The 16,821-nt window shown below is 39.3% G+C and overlaps 1 protein-coding gene across 4 annotated transcripts in view; it reads right to left on the bottom strand.

Moving 5' to 3' along the window:
- The window catches only part of C6H2orf76 (chromosome 6 C2orf76 homolog), a 42,934-nt gene that overhangs the window by 24,280 nt on the left and 1,833 nt on the right, over positions 1 to 16,821 (bottom strand). For 3 of the 4 annotated variants that reach the window (XM_075757143.1, XM_075757141.1, XM_075757144.1), the window contains exons 2-5: positions 16,113 to 16,265; positions 14,328 to 14,378; positions 10,728 to 10,765; positions 10,530 to 10,611 (exon numbers count right to left, since the gene is read on the bottom strand). In XM_075757143.1, the coding sequence (XP_075613258.1) occupies positions 10,530 to 10,611; positions 10,728 to 10,765; positions 14,328 to 14,378; positions 16,113 to 16,245 (304 nt within the window). In that variant the 5' untranslated portion in view covers positions 16,246 to 16,265. Of the gene's footprint in view, positions 1 to 113; positions 7,485 to 10,529; positions 10,612 to 10,727; positions 10,766 to 14,327; positions 14,379 to 16,112; positions 16,266 to 16,821 lie in introns of those variants that run through there. The other variant, XM_075757145.1, reaches the window with a different exon arrangement.

Raw genomic sequence — 16,821 nt, 5'->3', positions numbered from 1 at the left:
CCATTAGGAAATAAAACCTACTACAGTGAGCATCTGGTAGAGTCTCGTCACCAAGGTAATAAGTGAAAATGATCATTGCTGTGACCCATGGTGCCAGGGCCTCAATTACAAGTGTGTACAGACATATATTTCAAGAGGCTAGTGATATTACACAGCAGTTGTACCACAGGATCAAACAACCTTAATTCACTAAAGAAAAAGCGCTGTTGATACAGAGTTCAAGGGAGTTCCAGAGGAGGGTTTATGGGACTGGAAAGAAAAAGGGAGTTTTAATACTATCAGTTTGCTCTCTGTTTCTTAAGTCACTTCTTCATAGAAGTGGCATGCCAGATCAACCAACTTCTGGATCTGCAGCATTGCATTTTAATGAGCTAATTTGTAAGTTGATTTTAATGAGTTCATTTAAATTCCTGTGCTGAAGATTAACCTCTGCAGGTACAGTTCTCTCCTTCTGTTTTATAATACAAGGCTCAGTGCACTTGGTTTCTTGCTCTTCAGGGATTTACTTACAAAGTGATATATCAAACTACAGTTAAATCTTTAGGGGGGTGCACTTGCTTCAGCACCTCTATGCAATATATTTCCTCCAGGCTCTCAGAGATCGCCAGCACAGCTGCATGACCTGCTACAATCAGCAACAAAAGTCTGGTGTTATCCTTGAGCTCAAAATTTCATGCACTGAGCTAGCGGGATCTGTGGACTGTGCCTCAGGTTTGAGGAATGAGATTTGTTACACCAGGACAGTTTTCTTTTATCTGTTTATTGTGCCTTAATAAGCAGCATCAGTTTTGCAGAATTTCTGCACAAGGTTTTTTAGTGCAAGTCAGAACCATGCTTGTTTTAAAGTTGAGCATGCAATACACAGCAGGAATATACCATCTATGATTAGGGACAGTTCTTGTTAGCAGAGAGTGTGCAGGACTTTCATAATCAAAGACTAAATATAACTTATGTGTGGCCAGTCAGAAGGATCACATATTACAAGCCATAGTATTACAGGAATATTTCAAAGTGGCACTACTGCAGTCCTCAAGAAAGATAATCTGCTTTAGATTTAGAAATCTCAGCGCTGGAGGATCCACTGTAGCTGCTGTTCAGCTGGTTAGTTCCTCTTGTTATCTGTTTCTCATATCTGATCTGCAATTAGCTAGCTTCAGCTGCTGCATGCCAGCCTGCTGGCTTAAAGAGCTATCTACAGTCAGGGGGCTGCTTTTAAGTAGCTGTCTCATTCAGGCTCTAGAAAACAAAGTTACTGTGTAAGATTCAAGTCTGCTTTCCGCAAAACCAGATTTACTTGATTTTGAGGGGATGGAGCAGGGGAGTAGCATGAAAAAAATGACCGTGATGCTAACTGCTGAGGCATAAGACTTTCATTTCTAGATTGCTGCTTTGACTCCAAAACCAACTGATATCCTCCAGTTGGATGGACACAAATACATGCACAGACCCAAAGGTGTGACCTCAAAGTAGTGTGAAAAACACGTTGATACCACACCTTCCATTTTAAAAAAATCTCAGTTCACTGAAGAAAAGGGGCCTCCCAAACTGGCCTTAAAGAATATGTTCCCTGGGCCTCAGGTTAGAAAGCAGAATTAAACCTTCTCAAGATGTGAAATGAAAGCAGACAGCAGTAGTTCTTACAGTACCTGCCAACATTCCTGGTACACAAGACTAAGTCACCTGCCAGACATCAGAAATGGACATACAAAGGTAAATTCTTACAATCTGTCATACTGAGCTCTTGAATGTATTTGCTACCAATTGAAACTCACACTCTTCTGCCTAGCTGCTTTTGGCCTGCTACAAAGGAAAGACTCTATCACTATCAGAGAGAGAATGCTAGCAAACAAAAGGTACAATCCATATCTCATCAAAAATACCTTATCTACAGGAAGATGAAAGCTCTATGTCCCATCCTGTCCCCTACTGCATCACTAGCCCAAACACCCACCTGTCCTCTCAGCTATCTGCCAGGCATGCCATGCTTCAAGAGGAGGTCCTGGTCTCCAGTGAAGCAGAACTGGGTGCTGCGCAGAAGGAAGAGAAGCAAGAATAACACCTCCCAAAAAACCTGCACCACCGTGCTAACTGCACCCATGCACACAGTAGTCCTCCCCTGCAGACAGCGCAAGACTGCACAGCTGCAATCTCCCATGCATCACCTCCAGATTGTGTGTGAGCGTTACAGCGATAGTTTGGAATCGATAAGCAGTTCTCATACACAGCAAGTTGTGGTAAACCTCTAGCACACCACCAGTGGTACAAGGCTAGAGGAAATGAAGTAAGCAGCAGCCCAAAACAGAAGGAAGGAAGGATTTAGGTCACCCAGGCTCTACCTACCACTTAACTTCCCTCTCTTCGATAGTATACCTGGCATCTGCAAGCTGCTGCAAGAAAAGTTACAGGAATCTGAGCAGAAAGCTCTATCACACCTTGTCCCTGTGCAACAATTCAAGTTCACCCTTTTAACCAGGCAGCATCTACACGCATTTCAATCACTGACAGCATAAAGCTGTGCACAGTGATTGGGTTTAGGCTCCAAAACTCATATCCCATCTCAGCTCATCACAGCTCAGAAAGCGTGGCCCGGAGAACGCAGTGCCAGGTTCTCCTCAGCCCTTGCACTACAAGGAAGAAATAGGAGCTTAGGGTCAGAAGCATGGAAGATACATTTGTTGTGTGTTTAAGCTGTGTTGCTGAAAATGTTCTGCTCTGCTTTGCACATGTCTCTATTCTGTGTGGTCTTCCTTGTGTTTGAAAAAAAAAAAGCATATTTAAAGTCTACTTTACAAAACCTCAGGAAATTAACACTGATCTTTTCCAGACAATTCTTCAAATGAATGTTCTGCAAATGCCTGCTCACAGCATGCAAAGATTTAGATACGCTGGAACTGGCTTTGCAAAGGATGCTCTCTAACAAGAGGAATTTAAGCACTGATACCAGTTCAATTTGCCGCTTTTTGATTTTAATATAAAAAGAAATACTTTCTGCAAGGAAAGATTCAGCTTTCATCACCAGAACCCTAGGACAGACTTTGCAGGCTAAACCAATTCACAGATAAGCACCTTTCATAAACATTACATATTTCTTGGCTTACACAGGTTCTGGAGAATGAAAGAGCAGGCTGTGCTGACATCTGGTGGCTTTTTCTGCAGACAAAGACAGCTTATGACAATAGGGCTTGGCTTTTTGCTTTTTTTTGTTGTTGTTGCATTCCCGATGTAACTTCTCTCATTTCCTTCCAACTTACAAAGCATTATGATAAAAACATTATTGCTTCCACTGACCAGTGGACAGTGCTGTCCTATGCAAGTCCTCCTGTAAAACAACAAAGGATCCTTTGTTGTGCACTATTAGCAACAGTGTAGAAAAGGCTGCCTCTCTATTTCAATGCATATTTCTTCATGAATACAGAAAAAAAAAATGTACATTCACTGCCACAGGAAATGCCACTGTTGCATATCAGATGAGGTGCAAACCTAACCATTAAAGCACTGCAAATCAGCAAAGAAGCAAAGGGAAGAGGCTGGGAAAACATGCAAAGGTATGTCTGTTTCTCTAACTCAACGGGAAAGGTAGTAGGAAAAAGTCAATATCCTGGTAATATGAAAAGTAGCAAAGCTGTCTACTGGGCATTGTTGCTTGATTCATTAATCATTTGCAAATCTGTGCCAAGCAGCATTACAAAAAGGAAGTCATGGAAGGAGGACCAGGTGCCAACCAGAAAGATGAGCTCAGTCCGAACTGTTCAATAAGCACAAGTGTGCGTTAGCCTTAAGCACTTGTAATGCCTCCAGCCGGCTGAAGTTCCGCTGAAGCCAGAATCATGTCAGTCATGAGACAAAGAATGAATGAACATCGCATGTTCTGTTCTCTCACTCTTGATCTCTGGACAGTCAGGATTTCTGTAGCTATTAGTGTCCAAGGACAGGACTCATGGATGTCCTGTCATGGCTACGGTAACTCTTGGATTGTTACTTGCCAGCTTGTTTTTAAGGAAATGATCTGCCAGGGGATGTGCTGAATACTCCCAGGGACTGAAACACCACAGCTTACAACTTATCTCTGGATCATCTCTAAGATAGAATGTTTAGATCAGATAAAGCAGTTCCCCAACTTTAACAGTGGCACATATCAGATCTTTGAGGACTCCTTTATGCCATTGGTAAATGTCAACATTTACCTCAGCTATCTGTGCCAGCAGTTTTCTTAGCTCTTCCTTCTTCAAGAGGCAACATAACTATCTCTGGACAGAAAAATACACAAAAACTGTTGCATGCAGAAAGTATAACATGACAGAGCCTGGGAAAAACAAAATGCCTATTCCAGCAGTTTACAAGTTCAAAAAGTATTAAAATGCACCTTTTTCATACCTTTAGTGGCATAAAAAGCAACTCTACTCCAGCGTTTCTGTGCCAGGAAAGAGATTTTGTGTGTTTATTCAGTTACACCATTACTTCTTCTTCTTCATGGTAACTCCTTTCCTAATTTCCTCTCTTCTCCTTTAGTAGTTATTCTTCCACACCTCCTAACCAAAACTCCAGGCTGTTCTTTCTCCAAGAAACATCCAAGCCCCACACACATCCAGCTTCCAATTTGACTGCCTTTCCCTGCTACAGTGCAATAAGCCAGGAGGAGTTGCATCTTATTTCAGCATCCACTCTGGATGCTGTTCTTTTTGTTTTGTTTTTTTTAAAAGGCTCCAAGGACATCATACTGAAAGATGAATACTTACTAACCCCACAATGTCTAAGAACACCACCAGTAAAGCTTTATGATTTACCCCACTACAAATCATGGAGAAGCCACCTTTGATTAACAGTAATTGTAAACCGACGCAATTCACGACCCCTGCCAGGATAACAAACCATGGTACTAACTCTGTAGATGGTTTCCTTCACTAGGAGAAGAATTTCAAAACAACATGGGCAAAGATGTCTCAGCCTTTAGTTAGTGTTCACAGATTTTGTTTGGTACTCAGTGATCCTGGAATCAAACCTATTTTGAAACAAGGCTTTACTATATCCTACCGAAAAATGTTGGAACAGCATCCATCTAAACAAGTTCTCAGTTATTATCTACAGTTTTGTGGTGTTTATTTGAAAGAAGTATTATTAAAGGTCCAATTAAAAAAAAACACAGTAGAAAAACACTTCAGGAAGAATCCAGTTTACAAGTGTGGTCATTGAGAGCACTACAAAAGGCTCTACTGTGCTGCTGCAGAAAGGAGCCAATGAAGCGCCACTGCCAAAGTGAACGGAGCTCACAAAGCAGTAGTTTAACTCTTCCCTTAGAAAGAGAAGCTAGTCTGGAGTGCCAGCCACATCGTTCTTGAATATTTGCATTAAAACACTTACTGTTTTCTTGTTGATGCTGTAGAATTGCTCTTTCACTGTGCCACACTCGATGTACCACTGAACTGTACTAGTCCAGAAAGGACAGTTATCAAAATTTGGTGACGCTTTCAAACATAAATGCCTTAGAGAAAAGGTATCACAAAAACAATCCAAATCTGTCTGAAAGGGCTGGAGACCAAATTCAAATCCCCAAAACAGGAGGAAGAGTATGAGTGTTTGCTCAGTCTGAGAGCCTGAGTGTGCTGACAGATATCATTTACATGCCTTGGAAGGACAGTCTGAGACATTGATCTCTCCAGTATGCCATCTACTTCTTACAAAGCTACCTTCATTACTGTAAATTTGGCTGAACAAAGCTGGTGTGCTCTGGAGGGCAAGGTATTAGCCTAAACTGTCTGAGAAGATGAGTACAAACTCCTATCATCAGCCAGATTAATCTGGCAAATATGACAGGCTATGTAAGAAAGTAACTGAGACATGGGCCCATGTTTGGGGAGCAGGTACCAGCAACAGAAAGGTGACTTGGACAGAAAGAGGAAAGTGGTAAATTCTCCCCACAAATTTATCAGAGTATGCATAACCACATCTAAATCCCAAGAGACCACAGGTGACTTCAGTGACACAGGATGACTCCTTACAAGTTAAAGATACAATCAGCCTTTTAATCACAGATGAAAAAGTGGTATACTACTTTCACAAGAGAATAAAACTCTGAAGCAAAGCTGTAGGTGAGTAACATCAGCTACTGAAACGAGCCTAAACCAGAGAGTTGTCAGGAAAGATGAAGAAAATTAAGTGGGAACTATATAGAGAGGTTTCTTTGGCCCTACATCTAAAGTAAAGAGAACTTTTATTTAGATGTGTTGGAAATCACACATCTGCTCTCACTGTCACTTGTCAATAAAAAAAAAAAATCATCAAAGCTCTAGGAAACTATAAGCTTACTTGTCTGGAAAGTCTCTAGTGGAAATGGTGGTGTCACCTCTCACCCAGAGCTGAGGGTCGATGTGTGGGTCTAAAGCAAATGCACATGAGATGTCATCTGATTTAGCAGAGCCTATGCCCAAAAAGCCTGCTAAGGCAGAGAGCCAGCATCACTTCTATTTCAGTGAAGAGAGGCTCAGAGGTGCAGTGAACCATCTTGGTAACCCCTAAAAAGCAGTATCTAGCTAAAGGTACTTTATTGGATGCATGACCAATTTTTCTTATTCTTGAATTAGTTAATGTAGTAGGAAAACCAGGAATTACCAAGAACTAACATGTAGCAATGCAGTATTTGGCTCTTGGAAAGCAGGAAAGAATCAATTCCAGTCTTGAACTCATGTGGCTCACAGACCGGGCCTCTCCTCTCAAAGATGAAATCATTCAGGTTTTATTCTTAAAACTGAAACCATGAGTTTTCACACCATTTGGAAAAATGCCCAATTCCTATTTATACACACTGATGTCCTGGCAGAACTCAGGTTACTGCCTCTTATGTGAAGGTGTTTCCATGAAGTAAAGCTAAGAACAGGCAAGCTTCCACGCTAAAGAGGGCTGGAAAAGACTATAAAGGAAAGTGAAGAGCATGAAACACTTGCCAGTCTGCACCACTTAAACAAGAGACCAAACATAAAATGACTTGAAATAGAGAGATCCTTTTCTCAAGCTCTCTAAAATACCAGTGATTTGGTCATAAAATGTTCCTATTTTCATTAGAAGTTGGTACCGTGATAGGATTTTACTGTGCATTGTATAAACTCCATACATAGTTAATGTCTGCTGTAGGATCACACCAAGAATGTGTGCCACAGGACAGATTTCACTGCCTGCATTGTAAGAGGCAAGCAAAGGAAATATAAATGCAAGAAAGAAAAAAGTCATTTATGTCCCCCAGTTTTCCTTCTCTCAGTCTTAGCATATTGACAGAAATTAATTTCTATAGGAAGGGAATTGCACTGTTTGCAAAGCAATCCTCTAGGATTTATTGATCTTTAAGAAAAATCTCATTAAGCAGAATAAGGAAAATTTACAACAGGTATGGGAAAACAAAACAATCTCTTGGGATCTTCACCAGGCTGAAACAGGATTAGCTTTGTAGTTTCTGTAATCTTCCTCACAGAAGAATGCTAATTCAGTCTCATTTGCTAGAACAAATAAAAAATTAAATATTTAGCACACCAGTAAATGAACCACCCAACAGCCAGCTATTCAGAATCTTAGAAGACAATTGGCAACTTTTTGGTCAAAGACAATTATAAATCACCACAAACTTTTTTCTCCCCCCCTCATATTTTTGCAAAAGAGATTCCAGTATTAAATAGGTTGTTTAAACTTGTTAAAAAAAAAAAAAAAAAAAAAACAAAAAAACCCCCAAAACCTGAATATATAGAAGTAAATATGTACACAAGCCCCCTCCAGATTTAACACAGCCTTCAGAATTGTTTGTATAAGCATTCAGCAAATTAAGTGACTGCATTTCTAACACCTTCAAATGCTAGAAAAATTATGAAGTATGATTTTCTCTTTCTTTGTGCATTTTTCTGTTAGGAAAGGGAAAAAGAAACTATTTTTTCCATTAAATTAGCCTGTAGGTATAATAATTTAATACTTAGAGGATCAGTAGAATATTTTACAGATCACTTTACATTCTCCCTCATGACCCATCAAAATATGTGTCTGAAGAAGTTAATTTTTTGCCCTACTGATGATTAATTCATGAGGCTTCAACAATATGCAAAGTGAAAGACACAAATTGGCTTCTCCAGCAATACTTTCAAATACCTCTAATTATTCACAGGGGATATGGCAGAGCTAAAGGACCCACAAAGGTTCAGAGCAGTCACAATTCTTTCAACCCAGTAGGTCAAGGACTTCCTCTTCTAAAACAATAAGTCAGCAACATTACTAATTCAGAACAGACACAAATCTGATGGAAAGCCTTCACAATTATTAAACATGGAATTCTTTAAGGTGCTGAGCCAATAAGTTCCACATTCGTTTTTTAAATTAAACCTGAAGTTAATGAAGTCTGCTTGTCTTGTAAAAAAAAAAGAGCAGAAGGGTTTTTAGAATCTCAACTAGAAAACAGGCAAGGCTGTTTGCAATGAATACCCAACACTTTATTAACATGCACTCTGCTTTAAAAAAAACAAAAAAAAACAAACAAAAAAAACCAAACCGAAACAGGCAAGCATTAACTTTGCTGACTAGATAATAACTGTAATAATAATCACTACCACAGAGGCTTTCCTGAGGATACTTACCTAATGTGCTCATAATTTATAAGTCTCTAGCCCAACCCTGTAGTGCCAAAGGCAATCAACTGCAGCTTAGAAAAAAATGTTCTGCTCGTCTCAGAATTTCCCAGATTTTCTAACAGTAATTCTCTGTTTTATTCTAGTAAATCTTTTCCAGACTAGATATTGGAAAATGTAATATGTCAATAGGAGGTTTCAAATCTTCTTACTGATTTAAATGAAACTGTACAAAATGAGAACTAGTGCTATATGCTATCATACTTCACTTCCTTGGTTTACTCTTTTCCACTTCTTGTTGAAGAAAAGTAAAATCAAGATTTTACTACAAAGACCCCACTCCTACCTTAGCTAATTTTCATATCAAGATACACTGGAACATATCAAAATTCAAAAAGGCATAATGGCATGCTGCATTTTACAAACCAAGAGTTTTTCTTTTCTATCACAAATACCCACCATATACTCATGACTAACTGCTGTTAGTTATTCTGAAAAAAATAAAAAGCACCTTTAAATTATTTTCTGCCCTGAATAACCCACCCCTCTCTTTTCACAGAGACACAGAACAGGCTGGTCTATTCTGATTTCCTTTCACTGTAACATTTACTCTGATGTTTTGACTCCTTTTTCAAGATCAATTCCAACTGTTTCACTGCTGTAGCTACAAACCTAGTTTCGAAGATGGATAATATATACAAATATTTATCAATACCTTTTTGAAAGAAGGAAGCTTTGGACAATGTAAGTTCTAATTCAACATTTGGCACTGTCATAAGTCCATTTCCTGAAGTGCATTGCCTCTTATGCATTAGGTGGATAAATATGACATTTAAATGAATCTTAGAGATTTGTAATTTAGTTAGCAGAAGACTTGAGTGTCAGTAATCCTCCTTCCTGAGGAACCTTTTTTTCTTCTCCAGATAAAAAGACCTGGTTTAGTACAAACAGCCAGAGAGTAACTATCGTTCATATTACAGGAATGCCCAAAGACCTTTAGGAAAGGTATACCGAGGCCAGTAGTACTGCACCCCAGAGAAAAACGTTAAAGAGACATCCCAAGTCACTTAAAACCAGAAAGCAAACGGCAGGAAACAAAAGATCCAAGAAACGTATGAGAAAGCAATACCATTCACTAGCTGGGGAGCAATCAGAGGGCATCAGGAGGGAGCTTTCTGTGTGAAACCCCTGCACTTACAGCATAGGCAGTTATGCGTTCCAGCTAGGCAAATCAGATTCAAATGAGCAAATGTCCCTATCAAGGTGGAATGCAACTACATCCCTTAAGTACCCTGCTGCCACAAAGTCATTCAGCCACATTTATGAGAAGCCCAAAGGACATCCAGGGACCATCAATTTTATCATGACAGACATTTCTTTACATTACCAAAAGACATGCCCTATATGTAGTTCCCTGTCAAAATGTGAGAAATCGGGTCAAGTTTCAACTCTTTGCTATGTTCAGCACATTCTCTAAATGATACTGCTGGAGCTTTCCTGAGCAATCTGGCTATCAGGCACTGTATGCTGCACATTAAACAAATCTAATCTTATTTCATTATTCCATGCTGGTTCCACTACTTACATTTCTAACCAAAACATCAGTTTAAATGTTACTGATAAGACTAAGCAGACGCAGTACTAATAACCTATCTGTCAATCATTTAAAATTACTCTCAGCAGAATTATAAGCCTACCCTCTAAAAATCACAATTTGCATTCTGAACATTTGAAGTGCAGATACCTGCTGCCCTCAGCCCAATGATTTGAATGTACATTATCCCCCCTTCTTCCCTGAATAATTATCAAGCAGTGTAAAGAGCATCAGGAATAGCATTTACTTTTCAGCAGGCTATCCAAACATAATCAGCCAGTTATCAGTTTAATGACAACCACAATGAACACCACCTTCAGTCAATATAAATGTGCTCCTACCTACTCCAGCTGCTTTCAGCGTACTGTCTTCTTTCAAAATCAGTTTGTCATCGTCTTCCAAACTCACTACAAGTTCACCAGTCTACAAATCAGAGAACCAGAATACAAAGATAAGAATAAGAATGTCTTGTTTGACAGCACAGAGATCTGCCTGCATTAAAGCATGCAAAAGGGGAAGAACACAGCTAATAATCATACCTTAGATTTGTGTGCTTGGTGAATAATCTTCATTGTATCTGAAAGAAAATACAACGTTTTCCTAAAATAAGGCTTAAAAGGCAGGTAACACTGAAAGTTGTACTTGGGGAAGGAGAGACAAACAAAGGAGTAAAGTTCAAAATCTTTTATTATTAACAATTTTGTGTATTGAGTCTAAAAGGGGAGAAAAATTCTTCATTTCCCAGTCCTGCAGCCACAGTCTTAAACCAGTCAATCCAATATTAAAGTATCACGTCCTATTGGGCTTCTGTCTGCTGGTGAATAACAATAACTAACTAATGACCATCCCAATTGCCAGTCAAAACACATCAATTTAAATGCCAGTTAGGGTGTTTTAACCTAACAGGTTTTACACATGCAATTGGGGCAGGACAAACAGCATTTATGCACTGTCAACTACTAAAGTTAAGTTAGTAGGCAGCAAGTGATTAAGACACAGTAATCTGACCACTTTAGATCATTCCTTGAAATTTTCCTTCTCACAAAGAAAGCACCCAGGGCAGAAATTTTATTAAGTCCATTTTCCATGAACATGTACAGCCTCTCCTTTTTTTAATGCTATACCCTCTTCAGTAATGTTTACCTCTCATGTTTGTGCAGTGTAGCACTTTAAGAAATTATGCTATACAAAAAAAAAATCACTTTCCTCTGGTAACGTGGGCTGGGCTTTGTTAACAGAAGGGAAAAACAGGGGAAATAATGTGGTAACTAAAGCAACCAGATGAGTGCAAAGATGCAGAGGCAATGGAAGTCTGAAGATGCCCATGCAGCACTAAAAAAACCCCAAACTCCAAAGTGTGTTTGAACAGATGCAGAATAACACATCAATCCCTTCCCAGCAAAGAAGCAAAAGCCAGTTCTGTTTGCCTGCTCATCTTCTGTTCTAGTTTGGTTTTGTGCATTAACTGAACACTACATGTTTAAATAGTCTGGTAAGAGAAGAATGCAAGAAAGTTAAATATATGCTAAAACAACTTTCAAGCTACTGAGAGCAAGTATTGAGATGTTCAGAATAACAGAGATCACATTCTCGTTCAGAAGTCTGTTTCCATACCACCCTGGCGCACTTTGAACATTTTATTTAAAATATTACAGAAGTTCAAATCTACCCTGTATTCCCACTGCAGAGGTCACTGGAAAGGCTGTCTTAGCATGCTGTACTAATTGCAGTATTAGAAGCAAGCCACATATTAAATTGCAGTTCCCAGATCCATCTTGCATAGAAGCATTGCAAAAAGACCAAGCAATCACAGCAAAAATATACTGCAATCATGAAACCTTTCTACCACAGCAAATACAATCCAGCCACTGCCTGTTAGTTTTAAGCTTCTCCATCTACTTTGTCACATCCTCTTTTCTCTAGTCTTTGTCGAGTCATTCTCTGAACTATTGTCTCAAATTTACTTCTTCGAAACTCCACCTCTAGCATCCAGCAGTTTACTGTGTCTCTATCTGAGCTATTAAATGACTTCCCTAACTCTGCTACAGAGATGAAACCACAGTGTCTTTGCATCCTGGCTAAAAAGCCTTATGTCCTCTCAATTGCCTTTGCTATTTCATCCCAATTTAGTCCCGCTCAATCATATTCTCAGATTTTTACCTTTCCTTTTCTGGTAATAGATCTTACGTGACAACAGATAAGAAATCACTTTCTAAGTCTGATATGGTAAAGTATCTACCATATTGCTCCACATTCATGGAGGAAAAAAATAAATAGAGAGGCAGTTTATAAGATAAGTTGGCACCCAGGCTGCAATCATCAGTGAAAAGATGGCAATGACAGGGTAGGAAGATGAGAAGATTTACTGAGAAGAGTTCTAGACCAGGACAAGAATTAAATGTACAAAGAATGAAGAGAAAATGAAAGTCATAAGCTTTGAGATGTGAGTTAGAGCACCAAGCCAAGAGGAAAAACGTGATGGCATTATATATATGATGATGAGAGAACAAAGTGGTGCTGGATTTTGGAGAGAAGGAAGCCGAAAGAGGCACAAGGTGAGAGACAGCCAGGTCCAACTGAGATTTCTGGCATTGCCAAACAAAGCAGAAGGAAAAATCTGACTCTTAATTAGCATTATTCATGCAGAAGTTTCACTGCCCTTTCATCACCAAAATACATGACAGTAGAGCACACACAAGATGCCAAAAACATGAACCTCGATGATTCACAGCCTGAGGGGAAGGTGAGGAACTTGGCTTTGATTTTTCTGTGTGAAAATTTCCATGCAGCTAGCACCATCCCACTAAAAGTAGGCTCCCACTAACTGGTGTAACAGGTTTTAAAGGTCTGTAGTGTTTCTCACCCACATTATGCTCAGTCCTACACAGCACAATCAGGTGCTCAGCCACAACATATGCCTTGGGAAAAACTGATGTTCTAAGTGATGAAAGAACTAGTAGCAGGGATAGGCAGCACCAGGAATACAAGTGATAGCAGCAGTCCTAGATAGGATCCCTCACCTAGCCAAAGCCACAGATATTAGGGGGAGAAGGGCAAATTCAAACTTAGACTTACTTAGATTTCAAGACTTTAAATAGTATATTACAAATAATAACAATATTCATGTCCTTGCCACTGATGTATCGTAAATCTTAATCCCTAAATATTTTTCTGCTTTCATTTTGCACTATCTATTTTACCATCAGCAAGAATACAGAATCAAATACTTGGCTTTTTTTTTTTTAATAGGCAAATAGAGTCTATTACCATTCATGTGTATTAAGTAGGTTCCTCATTCAGTTCTTTGAATCACTGTAGAGGAGTTTGTCAACTCCAAGAACATGGGAGACAGAGAATCACTTGCAGCAAAACTCCAAGGGAACTTTCAGAATTGCCAAGTTTAGGAAAAGATATGTTACTGACATCTGAGTTAAACTCCAAGAAAGGAAGTAATTTAGTCAATTTTGAAAGTATATTCTGTCCCAAACAGATGAATTTCACACGTTGATACCAATCTTCACAAAAAGGCAATATACACATAGCTTTACATTAGAGGATAAAGTCAGCCTAAATTTCACACCAGATTATTTCATTCGGTCAGCTTGTATTTAAGAGCTTTCATATCTACTTTGAGCAAAATTCCCCTGCTTCTCTTATATCATGTAAATTATTTAAACATAAAAGTCTTCAGCACTTTCTATTTACTGTCTTCAGCTCCCGCTTCACCTTCCTTTCTGACTTCACAATTAGTAAACAGATACTGAAATACATAAGCACATAGAGAAGTACAATTTCAAAGTGGCTGAGATCACAAGCTGCTTATGAGACAGAGTTAAAAGGCACTTAAAAAAGTAATAAAAAATTAATACCAAAAACCATCGACAGCAATTAGCAAATAATGTATAACATGCAGCCTAATTCAAAGATTAATACAGAACTTCGAAATAATGGTCAAGTTCTGTAAACGTGATCCCAGTGGCATAACCCCAGCTATAAATGCGGAATAGAATTGCAAATGTAGGCAGGCAGTGCCACCACTACGAGTGTTCCATAGCAGTTTTCTTCTATATTGTATAGAAACTGCTATAAAACATTATGTCTGCATTTTATGGGAATTAAAACAAAAAAACCCCACATACCATACTTGTAATTTTTGAAAGGAGGAGGAAGTCCTGCTCTTGAAGGCACATCTATTAAAATAAAAGCACTAAGTTAAAGCAAAATTGTCTTTTTTTTTATTCCCACTATTTTATTTTCCATTATTTCATGCATCCATCCCAGACATCCTTTACATCAAAATAAATCCACAACACAGGAGACTGGTTTGAGCATCAAATACTAAAACACAACCTTTGGCTCAGATTCTATAGTTACTCCATATCTGATTAACTTCACTTGAGCAAGAAGTGCCTCTGAACAAAACGATCAATGAGGGCAGTGAGTCAATGCAATTAGGATCTGATCACAGGAGCCTGATCCTTCAGAAACCTGCCAGGAACATCCTGTTAATGGTTTGCACAACATCTCTCTCTACCTTATACAAACAGCTGACAACTGTCATTCATAACTGAATTGTTCAGTAAACACAGCCATGCAGACCAGCCACAAAAAGGAAGCCAAACTGTAGAAAATTAACTCTGTAGCTGCATGCAGTACACAGCCCATAAGCAACTGCAAGAACATTAACACCTTCTCTGGTGCCAGTGTTCCCAGTGACACCCAGGGATTTAACCAGGGCCTTGGAAGGCCCGGCCACTTGTGGGGTGCTGAAACCATAATTTGATCAACAATTTATCTCAAACTCCCCTTCAAAACACTTTACAGTAAAGGAAGGAACACGGCTTTTGGACCCAGAACAGCACTATCCATCTGTGGAATGAGATTACAAAAAGTCTTGTTCAAGACACTAGCTTTGTCTCAAATAACAGTGAGTTGCAATACTGCACCTGTCAAAGCAAATTTCTTAGCACTGTTTTTTATTTTATTCTTCATAACAGCAGCTGTACCATATGTTCTGAAAGCACTCGTAGTTTTCTAAAAGCATCCCAAGATCTTGCCATGCCCATCACTGTCTAGAAGTATGAAAGTTGCTGAAAACACAATACAGCTGTGAGGCCCTGGGCAATGTCCTAGGAGTTGCTCAAAAGTTATCAGCTATAACAGTTCGAGACTTGTTTAAGCTGACTTCCTGCAAAAAAAAAAAAAAAAAAACCAAAACCAACCCAAATTATGTTATTCTGCATCCTTTGAATGTCTCCATTTAGGTGTGTGGAAATACACCTGCAAGATCAGGGTCCCACCCTAACTACTGAGTCACTGTGTGGGCTGATGTACATTAATTAACTTTTATATACACTGCCACTTTCAACCAGGCTTCTAAAACATAAAACCCATAGATGAGTAAATCTGCATGACAAAGCTCAAGATGGAGACAGAAACTCAGAAGCAAACATGCACAGTGAGACCTCACAGTGTCAAAAACAATTTTTCAAGATGCTCTCTTCTCACAAACAGCAGACTTGCATTCCCACATTCCACATACTGGTGTAGTTCCTAAGGATCAAAGGCTCTCTATATTCTATTAATTTACTCCTGTTAATTCATGAATAGCTGCCTGACAGCACCACTCAAGGAGCCTGAGGCACTGAGCCAAATGCAGCAATGCCCTCATCTCTTTTTGACTAAACATGGGGATTTGGGCAGGGGGAGCAGTCCATCCAAATTTAGGCATGGCACACTGACCATGGAAGCTCTTATTAACTCCAGACCTCTCATCCAAGGGAGGAGAGCGCACAGGGGAGGTAAACACAAATCTGGCATCTCTACCAAAGCCGCAGAATTCCCATTCATTTGCTGCCCTCCACTTCCTTCTGCAGAGACAGCAACACATGGGACTGAAACGAATGAACAAGACAACCTCTTACCCTTCTGCACAAAAGTAATGAACTGCTTTACTGTCTGATCCAAGTTAACGCCATGATACACCACAGGTCTGAAATTCCGGTGTTCAAAAGAGCGAACAAGACGAACTGTGATGGTTGAGCTTTCTGCTGACATGAGAATTAATTCTGAATAACCTGGAAAACATTAAAGAGAGGAATTATTGCCTTTCCTCTGTGTAAGAGCACAGCTAGAAAACAAGGTGCAGGTGGGCCTCATGCAAAGATTAAAACATGGCAAGAAATTCAATAGCATTATGTCTTTCGGGACTTCACTTCTATTATTTCTACAGAAGCAGTAACAGGATCTCAAAACAAGCAGGGTTACTAAGGATATTATTGATACTGCACACCAAAATAGTCCAGTATTTGTAACTGTGCTGTGTACTACAGCACCAGACTCTCCATTAAACACACAAAAATGTTATGGATGAATGCAAGAATGTTCTTTTAAGTGATTGAAGACTTTACCTGCTGGGTGAGTAACCTTGTGCTCTAGAAGAATGTACTAACATGGACAAAACCAAACCCTTTTTAATATACTTGTGTTGTAGAGACCATAATACCCTGAAAAATGCCTAAGCTCTTACACAACACCCATTTTCACCTCCCTGCGGAAAGCAGAAACAACCTCCCCCACATACACATGCAAATAATTCTCCTGGTATACTACTACATAATTAAGGGGCTTAAT

This window comes from Balearica regulorum, chromosome 6 (genome assembly GCF_011004875.1).
Source record: "Balearica regulorum gibbericeps isolate bBalReg1 chromosome 6, bBalReg1.pri, whole genome shotgun sequence".
Classification (NCBI taxonomy): domain Eukaryota; kingdom Metazoa; phylum Chordata; class Aves; order Gruiformes; family Gruidae; genus Balearica; species Balearica regulorum.
The sequence above is the reverse complement of the archived record's forward strand: the minus strand, read 5'-3'. Positions and strand labels throughout refer to the sequence as shown.